Source organism: Spermophilus citellus (assembly GCF_964194105.1).
Source record: "Spermophilus citellus genome assembly, chromosome: 1".
NCBI lineage: Eukaryota > Metazoa > Chordata > Mammalia > Rodentia > Sciuridae > Spermophilus > Spermophilus citellus.
The window spans coordinates 244808000-244828092 of NC_138182.1; the positions used below are offsets into that span (position 1 = coordinate 244808000).

Here is a 20093-nt window from a genome sequence, read left to right on the forward strand (position 1 = left end):
TCCAGTCCAGCCCCTTCCCTTCTGTTTGGGCGCCTCCCCAACATTCCATCTGTATTTCCCTGAGCTCTCTTCAGGAAGGAGCAGGGAATAACCAAGGAAGGACTGGGCTTCTCAGGGCAGAGAGTTAGAAGCTAATGACCTAAAACAGAACAGCCCGTTGTGAGCGCTTTGATAAAACTAGAACTGCCACCCCACTACAACGTTATGTTCTTCAATAGCTGCAGCTTCTAGACTTATTTGGCTTGGGGAGAAAAGTGCGGGAGAAAGTACTATTTAGAAAGCTGCAGACTTTTTTCTTCTTCTTTAAAACCAGGGAATAAACCCAAGGGCGCTTACCCCGCAACCACACCCCCAGCCCCCCTCCCCTTTTTTTGGTACTGGGGATTGAATTCACAGGCACTAGATCACTGAGCCACGTCCCCAGCCCTATTTTGTATTTCATTTAGAGACAGGGTCTACTGAGTTGCTTAGCGCCTCGCGTTTGCTGAGGCTGGCTTTGAACTCATGATCCTCCAGCCCCAGCCTCCTCAGCCGCTGGGATTACAGGCTTGTGCCACACCTGGCTCCCAGACCTTTTTATTCTTTATTTTGAGACAGGGTCTTACTAAATTGCTCAGAGCCTTGCTAAATGGCTTCGCACCTGCGATCCTCCTGTCTCAGCCCCGCCAAACTGCTGGGATTACAGGCGTGAGCCACCACGCCCGGCTGCAGCCATGCTTTTTGATGTATCTTTGGACAGTTTTATGTTTTGTTGGATCATGAATGACTGTGGGGCTAGCTTCTACATACACAGCATCACAGAGCAGCACTGCCAAGGCTTCGCTCCCCGAGACCCGCGTAAGGAAGGGTAGTGATGAAACAAAACACCTATGCATATGAATTCACATTACTGGTATGGGTCTCTGAAAAAAACAAACAAAAAAGCTGCTGACAAAATTCTAGCCCCACCTTCATCTGGAGCTCAGAAACAGACCTTGATTTACAAAATCACCGACCAGAGTTAAAGCCAGCGTGAAGGGGCTGGCACGTATCTAGACTATCTGCTTTGGACAGGCAGATAATCCCTGGAGAATCTTTTTTCTCCCCGTGCAGCCGGAACTCCTCAGCTGGGCCCGTGGCTCACCTGGCTGGGCAGACTCTCCTACTCCGATCGGCTCCGCGCGCCCAGCTACCGCCACTACCCGAGCTCTGGTTGCCCAGGTAACTCGGGACGCGCGCGAGCCGGCGGCAGAAGGCGGGTGCCTGGCGTGGGTAGCGCCTGCTCAGCTCTGTTGAACGCGGAGGCGACGCTCAGCTAGAACTCCGAGGGGAGTGGCTCTTCAGCCGCGGCTCTGGTGCCGCTCTGGGCTTAGCCAGTGAGGAGCCAGGGGGTGTGGTCCAGGGAAGGGGCAGGTGGACTACTTAGGACCGCACCAGCCACGGGACCCCGCCTCCCCACGCGTATCTGTCGTGCGTACGTTTGCAGCCTGCCGCAGCCAGGGCATTGCGGGGTAGTAGAGCGGCCACCTGGCTACGCCATGGTGACCCCCTGCCCCACCAGCCCCTCTGCCGGAGCAGGGAGGCTAGACAACAACCAGAATTTTCGAGCCCCCGTGAAGAAGAGCAGGCGCCCGCGCCTCCGGAGGAAAGAGCCGCTTCAGCCCCGGAACCCCTGCACGCCCCGAGGAGACTCCGGAGTTTGCGACCTTTTCGAGTCTCCCAGCTCCGGTTCGGACCTTGCAAACAGCCCCGCCGAGTCGGTGGCGCGAGACTGTAGCCCCCTGCCGGGTCCTGCCCGGCCGCTGGAGCCGCTAGATCTACAAACCTTCCGGGACTACGGCCAGAGCTGCTACGCTTTCCGTAAGGCTCAGGAGAGCCGCTTCCATCCGCGGGAGTCTCTGGCGAGGCAGCCACAAGTGAGGCGCTGGCACAGCCAGTCCCCCGCCGCTGCTCTTGCTCTCCCAGGCTCTCTCCTTTTCTGCTTTTACCTTTCGCGGCGCCATGAGCAACGCGTCTCAGTCCCTGCCCCCAGGCAGAGCAAGAGAGGCCTTCCAGGGCCAGGTCACGGTCCTCAATTTACAGTGGGAGAAAAGTAGATGGCTTAAGTGACCTGCCGCAAGTCTTCAAACTAATGGGGCAGTGAAGAGTGCAAAGGAGTTAGTTTCTGGGTTGAGCCCGAACTCCTACAGACCTCGGGCAATTTACTTAACAATCCTAAATTCGTTTCTTCGTCTGCAAAATGGACTACTCATCCACCCCTACCTTCCATCGAATTGCTGAGAGGATTACTCGAGGCAATGAGTATGCCGAGCTGGTACAGCGCCGGGCACGAATCCAAACTTTTCGGTTTTCAGCAGTCCAGCCCTCTTTCCGCAGCGGCACTGCCCTCCTGTTTCTCAGTTTCTAGGGCACTTAGCTTTTTCCTCTTCTCGCTTTCTTTGGGGAAAGTTCCCTGGGGCGACCTGACCCTTCCTTTCTGGAGTTCCCCGCCCCCACTTCCCCCCAGTTTATCTCGAGGCTCAGCCTCCTCGCCTTCCTCCTCCCTCTCGGCAGGTGACTGCGGAATCCCGTTGTAAACTGCTCAGCTGGCTGATCCCAGTGCACCGCCAATTCGGCCTCTCGTTCGAGTCACTGTGCCTGACAGTGAACACTCTGGACCGCTTCCTCACCACCACACCAGTGGCTGCAGACTGCTTCCAGCTGCTCGGAGTCACCTCTCTGCTTATCGCTTGCAAACAGGTATCTTGACGAAGCATGGGGCTTCGGGTGCAGCCAAACTCCCTTCCATTCTCTGGCCACCGGGTTCTCCAGCGCAAGGTTTCAGTGTGTTGATTTCTTTTGCCAGAGTCTTGCGAATCTATAGATTCTAAGCCTTAACTTCATGATCCTCCTATAAACCAAGAATCCTTTCACTCAGCCCCCCAAGAAGTAAGTCGTAGTTAATCCCCAAAAGTTTTTTGGCACCTCTGTTCTAGTCGGGTCGGGGAGCAGGCTCAAAAATTCCCAAACCTTGTTTTTAGTAAAACAGTAGAGAAGCTACTTTGAAAGTACATACTAGGTGGAGTGGTGGAAAGGTTAAGCCAGGCTCTCTCTCTGAAAGGGATGATGGGGAGACACAGTTTTCTACTGGGTTTCAGACTGGTAAAGCCTCAGCCCTGGAAGCAGAGAGGCAGGGGATGAATGCACACTGTGTTGCAGGTGGAGGTGCACCCACCGCGCGTGAAACAGCTTCTGGCCCTGTGCTGCGGAGCCTTCTCCCGGCAGCAACTCTGCAATCTCGAATGCATCGTGCTGCACAAGCTGCACTTCAGCCTGGGTGCCCCCACCATCAGCTTCTTCCTGGAGCATTTCACTCACACCCGCGTGGAGGCCGGACAGGCTGAAGTCTCCGAAGCCCTGGAAGCACAAACCCTGGCGCGGGGGGTGGCTGAGCTAAGCCTGGCTGATTATGCCTTCTCTAGCTATGCTCCCTCCCTGCTGGCCATCTGCTGCCTGGCGCTAGCAGATCGCATGCTGCGGCTTCCACACCCGGTGGACTTGCGCCTGGGCGAACACTCAGAGACGGCGCTGCAGGACTGCCTGGGAAAGCTGCAGCTGCTGGTGGCCATAAACAGTACCTCTCTGACTCACATGCTGCCCCTCCGGATTTGCAAGAAGTGCAACCTGTTCCCAAGCTTGAAATAAAGCAGACCCTTGGGCTTCTATTCTCTGGTCCTGGAGGTTGGGCATTGCTTCTGAAGAGTGCAGTATTGGGGGCAGGGGAATGAATATTCAGGACTCCTGCTCGCCATCCTGTGGGTTGTCCATCTTGCACCTCAGCATAGCAGAGTCTAATAATTTATTGTGCACTAAACAAATGAGGGAGCTGTCTTTCCCCCTTTCCCCAGTAAAGAGGCTGTTGTTGTTGTTGTTGTTGTTTTTTAATCTGAATGCTGCTATTGCCCTGTCTGTCCTGGGGAAGGAAGGTGAAGTCAGCCTCAGAATGGGGCAGCTGAAACTGTTCCAGGGATGCTCTCCTCCCACTGATTCACTTTGGAGTTAACATCTCTGTGAAACCCATCTGGCAAGGTTTGGGATGCCACTGTTCCAATGATAAGACCAATCAGGGTCACTTGTCTGCTTGAATTCTGTGACTCTTGTGTTAGGAGCATGAGGACTGTGCAACCCAGGGTTACAAAGGGTGTGCTGGGGTGTGAGACAGAGTAGAACCCACAAAAGTCTGTGATGTGCAGAGGGGCCATAGGTTGCACTTGCTAGTGAATATGATGGCAGAGGTGGGAAACCATGTAGGCACACTAGCAGAGGGCAAAAAGCAAGAAATATTTCAGTATAGAATCCTACATCTACCAACAGATGTTGAAAAGGAAGGCTTTGCAGGCTGTTGGGGCTATTGAGCCCATTTCCTTGTAGCCACCTCATTAATGCTGCTACATGTGAGCTCAAGGTAATGACTGGATTATAGTAGTGAAGGTTATATATATATAGTGCTTGTGATTTACTAGGCACTGTTTATCATTAGTTATTTTGATAGCATCTAAGGGTTGTTTCAAGCAGTCTACTATCCCAGTTTTCAGAGGATTACACTGGCACACAGAAAGGACTTGAAGGCTGGTGATCTGAGTCCAGAGTACCACCCTTAGCCACACTGCTAAGCTTCTCCAATTTATAGGTTTCTAACCATTCTCAACAAAATCTGTTCCCAAAATAGTTGCCACACAGTTATTTACTCAGTGTTCACCATTCATTAGGGACTAGGGGTATAGCTCAGTTGGTAAAGTGCTTGCCTCACATGCACAAGGCCTTGGATTCAATCCCCAGCTCCACAAAAGCAAAACTATAGAGTCAGCATGGTCCTTACTTCCAGTCATAAGGATTCATGTTATAGATAGGAAAACTGGGCTGGGAACTGAGATAGAAGCTTGCTTGGTTTCTGTGGTGCTACAGTTGTCACATCATCATTCTCCCTGTCAAGAATCTCCTTTAGGCCCTGAATCTCAGCTTCTTAACCTCTTTGAACTCTATAATTGAAACCAGGGTTGTTGTAGAGTCTAAGTGAGATTAAGTTTAAATGTGAGGCAGTATCAAGTAGTGAGTCAACAAGTAAGGCTCTGGAGTCAATTTGATGGTTAACCTTATGCAGGTATATGCCCACATCCCATCTATAAAAACGGGTATAATGGTAGCATCTGTTTGAAAGTGTTGAAGTACGACTGTAATGAGAAGCTCTATATAAGCACGGGTGGCAAATAGTGTCTTCAAAAAGCAAAGACTAACCTGCACAATTAGGAGAAGGATCCTGCAGGGGCAAAAAAAAAAACCAACTTGGGACAAAGAAATAGAGGGAAATGTTAATGGGGGATGTGAATATATGGTTCATTGAATTGTTTTTGCCTTTTAAAAATTTCTGTATGGTTGAAAAAATTTATAATAAAAAGTTTTGGAGGGGAATCCCCAGTCATGTATACTGCATTTAAAATAAAACAAAATGTATGGCAAATAAAAAGCAAACAAACTCAAAGCAAACTAAAGCTTCTTTGTACTTCTCTCCACATAGAGAGTATTTTAGAGCCTAGGGTCCTTTAGACCTCTGTTGTCCTGATAAGTTGACATGTATCCAGGAACATTTCCTCCTTGGTACCAGGAGAAGGAAATGATGATTCCCCCATCTGTGGAAAAGCTATTTTGTGATGGTGAAAAAAGAGGAGGAGAAAGATCAAAATGCCTAGCCCAAGTCCAAAGTATCTGAAGCCTTCAGCCTGGCTGCAAGGAGGTGACTTTGGAAGTTGTCTTTACCAGCAATGACTCTCTCATTCAGCTATATCCTCTAAAATTCCATCCTTGTCTCTCCTGGTGCTAAGTTCTCCAGGAACTTGCTAATTAATTCTACAATCATCCAGACTAGGAGTCATATATTTCCAATTCTTGTTGCCACAGATACTCTTACGATATAATGTTTGTATTTTCTATCCCAACTTGGAACTCATTGATGAAGACTTGAAAAGTGGGCCTGTCCTAGAAAATCTATGATCATCTCCATGTGTAAAGATCACCCCAAAACTCAAGAGCACCCTTACTCATTTTACAGACCAGAAGGTGGGTAAAGAAAGGGGTGGAGATAGACTCAGGAATGGGAGGACTCAGTGGACAGAGAGCCAGGAACAAGATGTAGGAAGCTGGAAGTGTGACTGAAAAGGCATGAAATTCATCCACATGGAACACCAGTCATTTTACATAAATAATCCCATTCATCTTCAACTCTATTGAGGGCAGAGCTACCTATTTTCCTAAAGATCTGGGCTCACAGATCTGGTGGACTCTAGTCCAGATACTTGTGCACTTTGATCCTAAAGCCCAAGTTCCCCCCTACCCGAGTACCAAACCAGCTCTAGCTGGCTGATTTGGCTTCACCTCTACTCAGTTCCTGAATCTATAGATGTGGTCAGAGGGTCTCCAGGTCTGTCACTGGTTTTCCTCCACCACTCTTACGGTAGGTATTTTATTTCTTAATCCAGACAATGAGTGCAAATAAAAGAGGATCATGACATTTTTAAGGAGGATCTTTCACTTTCACTACCAGGTATAATTTGAAAATAATGTGCAATTTCAAATGATTCTTTTAATTGGATGGTTCTGAAGTGCCCCTGAGAGAGACCCCCCCCCCCCAACTAAGGATGTTTCTGAGAGATACCCCTTTCCTGGGAGATAAACTCCTGCCTGGGACGGAGAGCTAAGAATATGGCACAGCAGGAGAGCCTAGTTGTAGAGACAGCAGGCTAAACGCTGGGATGCGCAGCTGAAGCCATCAGGGGAGGCCGGACCCGGTTTCAGGAGTTTGGGATTGTCCACTGGTAAGTTTTCAGAAGCTGGAGGAGGATTTATGGATGTCACTTTTCTTAATGATCCTTTATTTATTTTAAAGACTGTACTCAGGGCTGGGGATGTGGCTCAAGCGGTAGCGCGCTCGCACCACATACAAACAAAGATGTTGTGTCCGCCGAAAACTAAAAAAATAAATATTAAAAAATTCTCTCTCTCTCTCTCTCTCTCTCTCTCTCTCTCTCTCTCTCTCTCTCTCTCTTAAAAAATTTTTAAAAAATTAAGATTGTACTCAGGTGCCTCTACCTAGGAAGGTGCATGGCTAGTGTTACGGGGTGGGGCTTTTGCATTAGTTCAGGAGTCTACATAAAAGTCAACTGAGTCAAGACCCCGAATGCTGCTCAGATTTGGGGGAAGGGGTTTCTGTAAACTGGGATTATTATAAGGAATCCCTTCCAGAATGCTACATCCCCACTAAATCCTGCCAGACAGAACAAAATGCTGAAGTCAGACTTTGGCAATTGTCAGTTCACGTTTATTCGTGCTTTGTGACTGGGGTGCAAAGAAAAGGAAATATGAGTCTTTTAACTCTTCCATCCCCGCTGTCCGTAAATTGGAAGGCAGTAACCAATGTTGGGGATCGGTCGCTTCTAGTTCAGTTCTTTCGCTCTCTGCGTCTGGCACGGCCAGGAGGCGGTGGCGCCAACGCTGGCGGAAAGGGCGCTCATGGGCCTGGGCCCCGCGCTCGCTTCTCCCGGGGGAAGCCGGGTTGCCAGGTTGAGTTAACGCCTCCGCCCGCGCGCAGATTGCCAGAGACTAAAGGCGCCACCTCTGGCGCTCAGGCGCGAACCACCCCTCCCGAGCAACCATTCTCCCTTTCCTCTCCGCCCTCTTCTTCTCCTCCCCGGCCACGCGACTTCCCCGACCTCGGACTAACTTCTGAGCCAACAGGCGCAGGTAGCGCAGGGACCGTAGGGGTGCGGGTCGCCATTCCAGCGATACACACAGGATGCAAGTGTGCGGGAGCAGCGCGGCGGGACGCCGGGTCTTCGATAGCATCTGCCCTAACAGGATGCTGGAGCTGCCAGGCCCGCCTCTCCGCAAACCCGTGAAGCCGGAGAGGAAGGTGGGGTTTCTGGTGGGGACCCGGAGGGGTCTGCGAACTCCCTGTCCTGAGGGCTGACCGGTATTCACTATTCTGTGCTCGGTTAGTTCGCCCCTCCGCGGAAGTTCTTTTCGGGATGCGGCGGCGGCAGCCCGGTGTCTGTATACGAGGACCCCCCGGACGTGGAGCCCGCTGCCCTGCCAGGTGAGCCTCGAGGCACGTGCGCGACCCTGCATTTTCCCCTAGGGGAAACTTCCCCGTGTCTCCGACGTCCTGGTGGGGGTCCCAGCGGCCAATCTGGTCAAGAGGCTTAGGGTCCGCCTGGTGTGTGTCTCTCGGTCTCCCTGCGCAGCCCTTACCACCATAGACTTGCAAGACCTCGCAGACTGCTCCTCTCTACTCGGGTCCGACGCGCCGCCTAGTGGTGACCCGGCTGCCTCTCAGGTACTTCCCCTTGAGGAGCGTTGCTGCCTCTGAAAATACAAACCTCATTCCTAAGTGGGGGTTTATTTCCGCAAAGGTTTGTCGCAGGCACCCACCGCAGTCACGTTTAACTGGTGAAGGGAAGAGGCATGCGGAAACCTGAGCCTCCCAGATCCGAGTGTCCTCTTCCCTCATAGTATGTTGTGAAGGCTGCTGTTTCCAGAGCTGTTTTAGCCAAGTTTTACAGTGGGATTCACTCCTGCCTTCCTCTCCGCATTTATTCCCTGGAGCTGTGACAAGGCAGGGAGGAGATGGAACACTGAGGGACCGAGTGGGTGAATCTGGGCAAAGTTGCCCTGGGCACCAGCGTACAGGATACTTGTCCTGTTTTTCTCTCAACACCCTCTTCCCAGCCATTCACTAACCATTTTCATTCTGAGGGTATTGAAGGAGAGTGGAAATCGATGGATAACTTCTCAATCAACACTGGAAAAGAGGAAGAGTTTATATTTGAGGGGAAGCGAGAAGAAGGACAAAGGACTGTGGAAGAAATCTGACAAAACAGATTCCTGTCTGTAGAGATGGTCCTTCAGCAGTTAGGCACTTTTCAAAAAGTCCTTTTATCCTCTGCCCCCTCCCAAAAAAGTTCTAATCACTTGCCACCATGTGGCAAAGAGGCAGGGGCTTACACTCCCAGACATTGGAGCCTTTCAACACTGGTCTAGAAGGCCAGAAGATTGGCTCATAGATGGACAGGTGATTTTATCCAGATGCTACCCACAGAAGAGTGACAACTCCTGCTTTCTGTCAGCAGGTGCTGGGGTCACAAGGTGGTTGTCTCGATACAGAACTCTCCAGAAGACATACACACCTCTCAGAACTGGGCTTTTTAGAGCTTTTTAGAACTTTGGGAAAGAGCTCAGGAGGACTCAGGGTAGGTGGCCCTAAGAGCAGAGATTGTTAAGGCAGGAGATGGGAGTGTGTGGTTCCCTGCAACTGCAGAGGCCATTTAATTTTTTTTTTTTTTAAAGATCTGGATGTGCAAATAAGCAAAGACATCTTTCATTTGGCCCAGAGACCTAGATCACTCCCTTACTCCAACATGTTTATTTTGCAAGCAACAAAATCAAGTGGCCTCTTGATGAATTCTCACTTAAGTCTACTGAATTTAAATTTGACAATATGTTGTGTGTCAGCATTTTTTTTCTTGTTGTAGTTGTAGAAATGTCGGGGTTATTTCATTGGGAAAGTGGGATTCAAATCTTCAAGGCCAGGGATCACACCACATGGACTAGAAAGTCCAGGATTTCTGTGGGAAAGAGCTGGTATAGGGAAAGAGCTCCCTAACAAACACCTGACCAGTGCACCTTTAGGTTACATTTGCTAGCTGCTGTCCCACAGGGGAAGGCAGACAAAGAGAGGGAGTGCTTTAGAATTGTTTTAGGTCTAGAATTGACCAAAACCTGGGATATTGTAGGAGAAAGCACTTCCTAAGCCACATTTCCTGAGTTGGCCTCCAATCTATTCACGGTAAGGGCTTTTCTCAAATACCTGCAGAGAGAGAGAGAGACCTTTCAATCCGTGAAGACTGTCATATTTCATTACTTCCACCAAGGCAGAGTTCCTGCATCAGGGTTTGTCTGGGTCCCTCAGTCCTTCCTTTCTCAGATTTTTTTCTCTTATGGCCTCAGTGCTCAAATGGTACTGAGGCCTCCAGACTTTGATTTGACTTTTTCTTCTCTGAGAGAAACTGATACTTGAAGTTTGGGTCAGAGTAAATTCCTTTTCCCCCAAATATATGACTAGTAGAGAAGTGCTTTGGGGAGAGCAATATGATTGACACACATGAATCAGTAGCAGAATCAGAGAAGATATTTCTGATGGGCGTATTGAATATGTCCCCCTCCCATCATGGCTCCAGAGACTCCCTTCCCCTTCCTAGTGTTATCTTTAGTGTAAGCTGGGCCTTCCCTCACCCCCCCCCCAAAGACAGGTAATGAGTTATATAGGAAAGATGACTGGAATAGGCACTAGCATTGCAAGAGTGGGAGGACTTTGGGTAACTCCACTTCTCCAGCTTCATATTCTCCTTCAGTGAAAGGGGAAGCACTTCCTGAGCCCTACCTGCCTCCCACATTGGTGTGAGGATTAACTGGGAGACTATATAGAAAATAACATTTTGTCAACTTGAATTATCCACAATTTAAGAGAATAAGAAGGTTCCTGGGCATCCAGCCTTTAAGTTTTCTTCCCCTTCACTTACCTAGACACCTCACTGGAGGCCAGAAAAGCATTCATACAGTTCAGGAAGTTGGAGGTGCATCCTGGGAGGGGGGAGTGGGGAGTCAACTCCAACTTTGTAATAAACTGAAATAAATTGAAAAGATCAACAGAGGCAACACACGTTGCTGAACAGAAGCATTTTTTATAGCATCCCTGGCTCCTCCAATCATAGATGATCTTTCACCCTCCTTTTTGGTTAGCTGTGACTGAGCTTTCTGAGAAGCAGTTTCCAGTTACCACATTGAAGGACTCTGCAAGCTGTCGGGTCTCCGAGGAAAGACCTGGGTTCATGCCATGCTCTCTACTCTTAGAGCCGTGGCCTCTTGGTTGGTTGGGGGTAAGTTGGAGTTAGGGTTGACAAGTGCACAAAGAACAGCGCACAGAGGCAGTTGGTTGTCTGCAGCACGGTCCAGCTGTCCAAAGCCCGGATCCGCAGATATCCCGCACAGTCTGCGGAGAAAGACTTCAGGGAATAGTTTTGGCGCCTTGTGAAGATCCGTGGCTCCAAGTCTAGCTGACCGGGTCCGCACACTCTACACCTCTGGTTCTCCACCAGCGCAGTGCAAGGCTGCTGGGTTCCTTGTCTCGGGTAGGGCTTGGTTTTCAGGTATGAAACTCTCCGCTGTGAAAGCGAGTGCCGGCAGATTGTCCCCCCACCTCCCAAGAGGCGCAACCTGGGGATTGTTCTGGACCCTCCAGATTCAACGATGATCGATGATCGTTTTACACCCCCGGGTTTATTTTAGAGCCACACCTTGGAAACGGAAGTGGACTTCAGTCTTCAGAATTTCAGAGACACAGTGGATGACCTCATTGCAGGCAAGTGCAGTATCTTAGTCGTTAAATAACAGCCGGGATGTCTCCCATCTCCAAATGAGACTAGTTAAGATTTTGTGGTCCTGAAGGTGGTGAACCCAGCCGCCAGTAAATGATTGGACATCACCTCACAAAAGGGTCTTGGGCTTCTATATTTAGGATATTCCCTTTCTCCAGTGGAGAAATTGGATAGCTGAATTTATAGCTGGTTTGTCGGGGTGGGTTCTGGAAGAGGGGTCCTTGCGCTCTGACGTGGCCTGGGAAAGCTTGAGTGACAATAGTGTGCAGAGGAGGGAAGGCCTTGTGTAACTTCCAAGTCCTCGCAGGGTTGCCTGTTTACCCTAGGGTTATCTCAACAGGTATATATATGGAGCGCCTGCTGTATATGTCCAAAATATCAGGAATGAGGGGTGCTTTCCTTAATAAAGAAAAAAAAATCTCCGTATAAAGCATACATCTGGTGTGGCATTTTGACCCTGTAGCTAGCTGGGGATGAATCAGAAGCAACATATCCAGCTTTCGCCTTTTCCCAGACTCATCTACTTTGATGTCGCCTACCCTGGCCGTCAGTGACTTCCCCTTCTCTCCTTGCGATGTATCACCTCTCGGGTCCTACCTCTCCCAGCGGTTGGAGCCCCGGGCCCTCCAGTCAGCACCACTACGCCCTCCAGAGGTGCCGCCGCCAGAACAGTACTGGAAGGAGCTGGCCGACCAGAACCAGAGAGCACTGGGGAACGCTCTCGTTGAAAATAACCAAGTAGGGACACTGAACTAGTGACCAGGAATCCTAGGGCCGGGACTGGAGTAAGGCAGAAGTGGGGTTGAAAGGACTGGGACGCTCCCCTGTACATGTGTGGACAGGCTAGTGGTTCACATATTGCTCCAGTGGTCCCACCCCACTTTCCAACTTCACTAAGTGGTATTAATTCCACTTTACCAAATATTTTATTTATTGAAGGCTTTCTTTTGTGCCTGGCACCGTGCTTATTAAATTATTCTTCTCATTTATTAAGTACTGAGCTAAAACATACTTACCAACTTCATTTTACTAATAATTAAAACAGGATGTTTGAAGTTCAGAGGCAGAAGCTAGATCTGCCTGTTGCCCAACCAGGTACTAGTCACTACCACGGCCACACTGAAGATACATTTTAATCCAAGTACCGTGGGGGGAAAAAGTCAAATAAATTGATGATTCTCAGAAGTGTAAATGCCCTTGGGTGCTCAATTCCTGGTGAGACGTCAGGATCTGGGTTTAATTCACGCAGATGAGACCAAGCACGGTGGCCAAGTCCCTGAACGTTTGGATCTCCTCCTGTAGCTGCACGTGACGCTAACTCAGAAACAGGAGGAGATCGCCTCGCTTAAGGAACGGAACGTGCAGCTGAAAGAACTCGCCAGCCGGACCAGACACCTGGCCTCGGTGCTGGATGTAAGTAGGGAGCAAGCGTGTGGGACATTGCGGGGCTCTGGAAGCTGTTTCATTGCACACCCACTCTGCTCCCTGTGTGGGAACCCAGTGGGGTTCAGGACGTAGGGACGTAGTGCAGTGCGTAGTACACCCGGGTGTCCTTTTGCGCGCCCGGCTTGGGGCGATTCCCGCTGGCCCCAGGGTGGCGCTCTTCCCCATCTTTCATAGAAGCTGATGATCACGCAGTCCCGAGATTGCGGGGCCACCACCGAGCCCTTCCTGTTCAAAACGACTGCAAAAAGGAGCTTGGAGGAGATGTTCAGCGCTGCCGGTCAAGATTGCGCGGAAGTAGACGCCATACTGAAAGAGATTTCTCGGCGTTGTGATGAAGCCCTACAGAGTCGCGATGCCAAGAGGCCCCGCCTGCAAACCGAGCCCAGGAACACTGACTGCTGGCCCGGAAATCTGCACGGAGCCTTCCGAGGACTGCGCACCGACTGCTGTCGCAGCTCATTGAACCTGAACCACAGCGAGCTGGAGGAGGGCGGCTCTTTCAGCACTCCAATCCGCAGCCACTGCACTATCCGCACGCTCGCCTTCCCCCAGGGCAATGCCTTCACCATCCGAACAGCCAGTGGGGGCTACAAATTCCGCTGGGTACCTAGTTGAGCTGGGATGTGGTCCCATCAAACACTGCCCTGGAACACAGGTGAAGCGCCTGCAGGTTGAGTAGGAGTTACTGGAACCATTTCCCAAATCTGGCTTTTCAAAACTCACTCTGCAGGCGAATGCCACCCTGAAACTTCTAACAAAAACGTCTTGATTTTAATGCACTGTAAAGTTTTAATGCACAGCTGTGAAGCATTGTATAGTCTTTCTCCTTTTCACTGCGTGTATCTATACATATACGCATGTGTGTGTACACACACATCACAGTCTATTTTAAAAATATTTATTTCTAGCATCTTTGAACTATGTAGAGCAGGAAGGGATTTAGAAATCAATTGGTTGTCCGGGTGCGGTGGCACACACTTGTAATCTCAGCTATTTGGGAGGCTGAGGCAGGAGGATTGCCAATTAGTTAAATAAGAAACATTCTTTCTTAAGTTGGGCGGCCGGGCGGCTCGGTGGTAGAGTATTCCTGGATTCACTCCCCAGTACCATTGCTGGTGGGGGTTAAGAAAGAGAAACCAATTCACTATTTTTAAATTTATATAATGCCCTGTTTCGTAAGAAGGAAAAGGAGGCTGTAAGTTAAATAACTACAAGAAGCATTACTGGAATCTTCCAATCACTAATATTTAAGGAGTCTAGTCCCAGAAGCCTAGTCTCTGTGTGAAAGTTTCAATACACACAACATATCCTGGAAGAATATGTAATTCTATTTCTATTGAAAACTTTCATTTCAGTTGCTAGAATAAAAAAAAAAATCAGGAGAGGTAGCCTAACCAGTTGCCTTAGGAAAAGACAGATTCTCAGAGGTAATTGTTAGCAATAAAACAGGTACTAAGCACATTTGTTTGTAATGATCATTCATATAATTTTGTAAGATTTATGATAAACACACACAGAATTTTATTTGTGCAAACAAAATACCCACCGCCAAAGCAAACTTTGTTAATAAGAAAGGTAAGTTGTTTTAAGAAAATGGCATATACCACATGAAAAAGAGTGTTTTTTTTTTTTTTTCTGGAAACCAAGTGGGGAAATCTTGGTAAAAGTAAATTACCTATATGAATTCCAGAGATAAAGCTGGAATGCACACCATGTTTTACACAACTGGCTTGATCTTCTAGAAAAACTTACATATGATTATGCCGTCACTTTGACTTTTCTTCTATTGCCTTTGTCCTAAAATTACATGAGTGGCTTTTTTCAAGTAGTGAATTGTCCCACCTCCATGATTCTCAACACGAGGGCAATTTCTTACATTTGGGGCTCAGCATGGGCAAGGTTCCAACCATGTTACTCCACACTTCATTGCTAGTTCTGCCATCTGAGTGGACATATCAGGTAACAGGTGAGTTGGTTAGGGTGGCAAAACCCGCTCCTCCTGTTTGAAACAAAAGAAAAAGGTGTAAAATGGGCCACATTTCCTCATATTTTGTCCAACAAACAGACTAAAAATTACAGTGGATGGTTCAGATTATTTTCATCAGCCAAAGATAAAGTTGCCACAGTTCAGGATCAGAAAAAAAAATGGACACAAACAAAAAATAAATAAAATAAAACTCTTGACCTATTTTGAAGAACAATGGGCTAGTCAGAATTCCTCCCCTCTCACTCCTCTATTAGTATTCTCATAATGACCAAAACGTTTAAAAATTATTAATTTTTTTCTATATATCTTATGCCTGGATTTAAAAAAATGTACTTCTTCCCCTTCATTTTATAGCCCTATAATTGTCTACATAAGAATCTTCTGTTTCTGGGCGGGAGAACGTTTTGTGAACGAACAGTACAAAGATCCAGCTCTGCATTAGTTAGCAGTAGTAGAGTTTCATTCATTCATCCAACAGGTATTTATTGTTACTGAGAATTTCAGTTAATACAGGTACTAAGAAAACAGTGAAAGAACAAACACATACTTTTTTCCCCCCCTGGGAAGAGATAAATGGTAACTAAATAATAATATTGTAAGTTCTATGAAGAAAATGAAAAGTAAGGATAGTGTCTTAGCTTGGGCTGCTATAGCAAGTAGACTGGTGATTTAAACATTTATTTCTCACAGTTCTAGAAGCTGAAAGTCTAAGGTGAAAGTGCTGGCTTATTTGGTTGTTCTTGTTTTGCTAATGGCCACCTTCTTGCTCAATATGCACATGGGTGGTGGGGGGCAAGATAGAGATGAAGGGAAATAATAGAGAGAAGAGGAGAGCGGGGAGAGAGAGGGAGTAGTTTCAGGCCTCTTATTATAAGGGTACTAATCCCATCATGGAGGCTCCATCCTTAACACTTCCTCAAAATCAATTACCTCCCCAAAGTCCTACCTTCAAACACCATCTCATTGGGAGTTAGGGCTTCAATATATTAATTTGGGGAACACAATCATTCAGTCCATAGCAGACAGAGGATATTGGGGGAAGGGGCTTCTATTTTAGATAGAGTGGTCTGCTCAGAGAAGACCTTGCTGATAAAGTAACACTTGAACAGATATCTGAGGAAATTTGGGAATAAGCCTTATAAATATCTGGGGGAAGAGTGCCAGGAAGAGGGAACAAGAAGTTTAAAGATCCTGGGGAGGGGAACTTGCCTGACTGTTGAAGAACAGCAAAGAGGTTATTGTGACTAGAGTTGAATGAAGAAAGGGGACTTGGGGGGGGGGCACTGAGTAGGAGAGTTAGCAGGGTCCTTCTAAATTTGGGCTTTACTGAGTGAGATGGGAAGCCATTAGAGGTTTTTAGCTGGTGAATCACATGATCACATTAATCTTTTTTTTTCCCTTTATTGTCTTTGCAGAGCTGGGAATCAAACTCAGGGCACTTAGGCGCTTAATTACTCTATCATTGAGCTTCACCTCAGCCCAATCACACTTAAAATTTTGAGTGGAATGTTCTAGTTTCTTTGTGATAATCATAGTGGTATAGGCATGAGGAGGCAAGGTTGGAGACTATTAGAATAATCTAGATGAAGGATAAATAAAATTTATACCAAAGTGGTTATAATAGGAAGAAAAATCAGAATGATTCTCCTCACACCCACCAAAGATGTCCATGTCCTAATCCCTGTGAATATGTTTTGTTACTTGGCAAAGGGGATTAAGATTGCAGATAGAATTAAGGTCACTAATTAGCTGATCTTAAAATAGGGAGATTATTCTGTATTTCTGGGTGGAACTAATGTAACCAGTAGGGTCCTTTGATGTGGAACACAGAGACAGCAGAGAGATTAGGTTAATGCCATGTAAAAGTAGTTTGACCCTCTGCTGCTATAAAGATGTAAGGAGAGGGCCATGAGGCTGAGAACGTGGCCTCTAGAAGCTAGCCAAAGGAAAGGAAATGGAGCTTTCAGAACACAGCCCTGCCAACCTCTTGATTCTATTTATTTATTGGTACCACTAAGACACTTTACTTTAAACGTGATTAGGCTGGGGTGTAGTTCAGCAGGAGAATGCTCAAGTGCCTAGCAGGCAAGATGCCTTGGGTTTGATCCCCATCTTTCCATCTCACTCAATAAAACCAGTATTGAACCCAGGGACTTATGCTTATTATGAGTGCTCTATCATTGGGCTATATCTCCAGCCCCAACATCTTGATTTTAATGTGATAAGACCAATTGCAGACTTCTAAATTATGGAATTATAAGTAATAAATTTGGGTCAGTTTAAGTCACTAGGTTTGTACTAATTTGTTACAGTGTTAGAAACTGGTATAGTGGCGGAGATGGAGGTGGTGAGAAGTTGTCAGATCCTGTACTTATTTTGAAAGTGGAGTACTTGGGACACTGATGGATTGGCTCAAGGGTGTGAGAGAAAGAAGAACCAAATTATTTGAAAGAATGGAGTTTGTACTCAGTAAGCTGGGGAAGATTGTTGGAGAGGATACAATAAAATTAGAAATTTGTTTTTGGACTTACTAAGCTTCCATATCCAATTGTTTGATGTGTGAAGTAGGCTGGATATTTGTCTGGACTTCAGGGAAAAGGTTGGAGTTGGAGAAATCATCTGTGTATGGTAATCCAGGCTATATGTCAGAATTAGTTCCTCTCCACAGTGATTATATAGAGGGACTGAACCCTGCCACTCCTGTGGCGATGAGGAAGGATGTCTGTTCAAACCAAAGGTGGAAGTGCGAAAGGTTTATCCACACAAGTCATCATCTAAAGCAGGCACTTTTCTTCAGTTGTTGAGAGAGTCCTTCAATTCAAAGTAACCCAATGAAATGTGTATTTTGCTATTTGAAGGAAGGTATGGAATGGGATTTGAAAACTTACAGGAACAATAAAGATCATGTGGTCTAACCATCTAATCTGAAAGCTGAGGAAGCCATTCAAGTACAGTCTTGGGTCCTGCTTAAGGCTTGCTGTTAGAAAGAGATGGAGATGAGATGGAGGAGTGGGGGAAGGGAATGAGATGGGGAGGGGAGACGGGGAGGAGAGAAGTACTTTCTCTTCTTAGGGTGTCTAAGATTTTATTGGATAAAACAGGTGGTCTGTTATAGATGTACCTCAGGTTTAAGATCCATGTTTCCATGTTTTGGCTTGGATTATTTTATGGAATCTCAGACAAAAATTTAACAGTAGATCTTCATTTTCTTTATAACACTCATATTATTATTTGTTTGGCATTTATTTCTTCCCAGAAAAAATAGAAAAATTGTGGGAGGCCAACCTTAGGGGTGACTGAGTTACACTCCCCAGCTGGGTGCTGAGGCCCTCAGTCACAGAAATGGGTGTGTCTTCCTACAGCCCCATGGGTGAAGCTATGTTCACCTGTTCCTTTGTAATATAACCCCTTGCCCTGTTTAGGATAGAATCTTCCATGGAAGTGCCTTGTGTGTGTCCCCTCCTCTTACTGTGCCCTTGGGTGTGGCCTACCCAGGTGTCAGTCAACCTGCTGACAGTGGACATCATGAAGATAGACTCAGCCCCCTGAAACCTGACCCCTTGCCTCATTTGAATAGCTTCTCCTCAATAAAAGGGGTCAGCACGTGCTCTCTCTCTCTCTCTCTTTCTGCAGACCCTTAAGGTCAGAGGAGCCGTCACAGGGACCCCAAAGAAAAAGGTATTTGTGTCTCTTGTGTGGTTATTTCGTGCAGCCCAGTTAGCCAGTTTAACTAGAGTGACCCCTGAGCCTTTTAGTCTCGAGAACAGAAACCCGGCAAAAAATTTAACAATGGATCATTTGTTAAAAAATGAAATTTGGAAATTATGTACAAAAACTTTATAAATGAGGAGAGCATGCAAGCTAACCATAGAAAATACAAGTACTTAAATATAAGAGATTTCTCTGTGAGAAAGCAACTCACTTAAAGGAAAATGAATAGGGAAATAATTATTGTATATAGTAAAGGTAACATATTAAAGGTATAATGACTACTATAACTAGTAATTTTTATTTTGGTGGTACTGGGTATTGAAGCCAGGCCCCTATTCGTGCTAAGCAAGTGTTCTACCACTAAGCTATGTCCTCAGTCATTTTTAAAATTTTTTTTTAAATTTAGAGATTCTTGCCCCAGTCTCCTGAGTAGCTGGGATTACAGGTATGTACCACTCTTCCTGTCCTAACAAATATAATTTTATAGGAGATTCATTTGTTATCACTCTTTGGAAAATGAAAGAAGAGTAGATGACAGTGTACATTTTGGGGAATTTCTCAAAGAATATTGTGATAATATCATTTTGGAAAAGAGAATTTGACTTATTGAATACCATTTGCTTTTTCTTGTACTATTTTGAGTAACTGAATTAGAATTAACTTTGTCTTGACTGACATGATTGGGCCACAAAGACATTTTTTTTTTTTGTAGTTGTAGATGATCAGCATACCTTTATTTTATTTGCTTGTTTTTTGTGTGCGGTGCTGAGGATCAAATGCAGTGCCTCACACATGCTAGGCAAGTGTTCTGCCACTGAGCCATAGCCCCACCCCCACAGAGACATTTTTTGTGCCTGACATTGGTTAAAAATTTTCTCTCTGAGCAAAATGCAAAGTAATAATTAGACCCCTGATTTTCTGAGATTTTCCAGGGTATTTGAAGAACATATGCCAGTGACATGAGGCTCCAGCTTCTGATAAGGTGAGGTGGAATAGTGGGGAAAGGCCCTGCTTTGATGTAAGGGAGTGGGTACCAGAGCATGGAGCAGTGTTGGACTAGACCCTTTGCGTCCCCTGATGAACAAGCATCTGCAAAGCATAAGCAGTCTCTGGGCTGGCCCCAGCTGAGTGAGCCCACAGATCAGAGCTCCTCTAACCTGCTGTTTTCTTTGCTCCTTTGAGTGGGTTAACTTGCAATGACTGAGTGCTTCTGTGAGCAACGAGGGAGACAGCTGGAAGTTGTACCTGCTCATTTGTGTCCCAATACAGATAGAATCTTTTACAATGGTTGTCACTGGCTTAGTAGGAAACTTTAGTGAGAGCAACTTTAAACTAATCTGAAGCCATTCCCCATTATTCTGTGGACACAGATATGCTTGAAGGACCTCATTTCAAATTGGACCAGGCACTATTTTGGTTGTTGGGGGAGACAACCATAAACAAAACCAAGTCCTTGCCCCATATGGAACATGCATTATAGTGAGGGAGACACTAAATAAATAGATTCT

The 20093-nt window shown here is 46.8% G+C and overlaps 2 protein-coding genes across 2 annotated transcripts; both read left to right on the forward strand.

Moving 5' to 3' along the window:
* Positions 1-1277: 1277 nt before the first annotated feature.
* CCNO (cyclin O) lies at positions 1278-3888 on the forward strand. Its single transcript, XM_081279098.1, has 3 exons — positions 1278-1895; positions 2533-2718; positions 3178-3888. The coding sequence occupies exons 1-3, from the start codon at positions 1518-1520 to the stop codon at positions 3661-3663; spliced, it is 1050 nt and encodes a 349-aa protein (XP_081135224.1). The 5' UTR covers positions 1278-1517; the 3' UTR covers positions 3664-3888.
* Positions 3889-7727: 3839 nt separating this feature from the next.
* On the forward strand, positions 7728-13502 carry MCIDAS (multiciliate differentiation and DNA synthesis associated cell cycle protein; the record flags this gene model as incomplete). The annotated part of the gene is made up of 7 exons (XM_081296617.1): positions 7728-7921; positions 8008-8104; positions 8253-8344; positions 11353-11434; positions 11956-12179; positions 12744-12854; positions 13062-13502. Exons 1-7 carry the CDS (start codon positions 7805-7807, stop codon positions 13500-13502), a joined length of 1164 nt encoding a protein of 387 aa, XP_081152743.1. The 5' UTR covers positions 7728-7804.
* Between the last annotated feature and the right edge of the window lie 6591 nt (positions 13503-20093).

Coding starts and splice junctions, on each gene's coding strand:
- CCNO (XM_081279098.1), top strand. CDS start 1,518: ATGGTGACCCCCTGCCCCACCAGCCCCTCTGCCGGAGCAGGGAGGCTA. Junction 1,896..2,532: donor CTCTGGCGAGGCAGCCACAA/GTGAGGCGCTGG, acceptor CCCTCTCGGCAG/GTGACTGCGGAATCCCGTTG. Junction 2,719..3,177: donor TGCTTATCGCTTGCAAACAG/GTATCTTGACGA, acceptor ACTGTGTTGCAG/GTGGAGGTGCACCCACCGCG.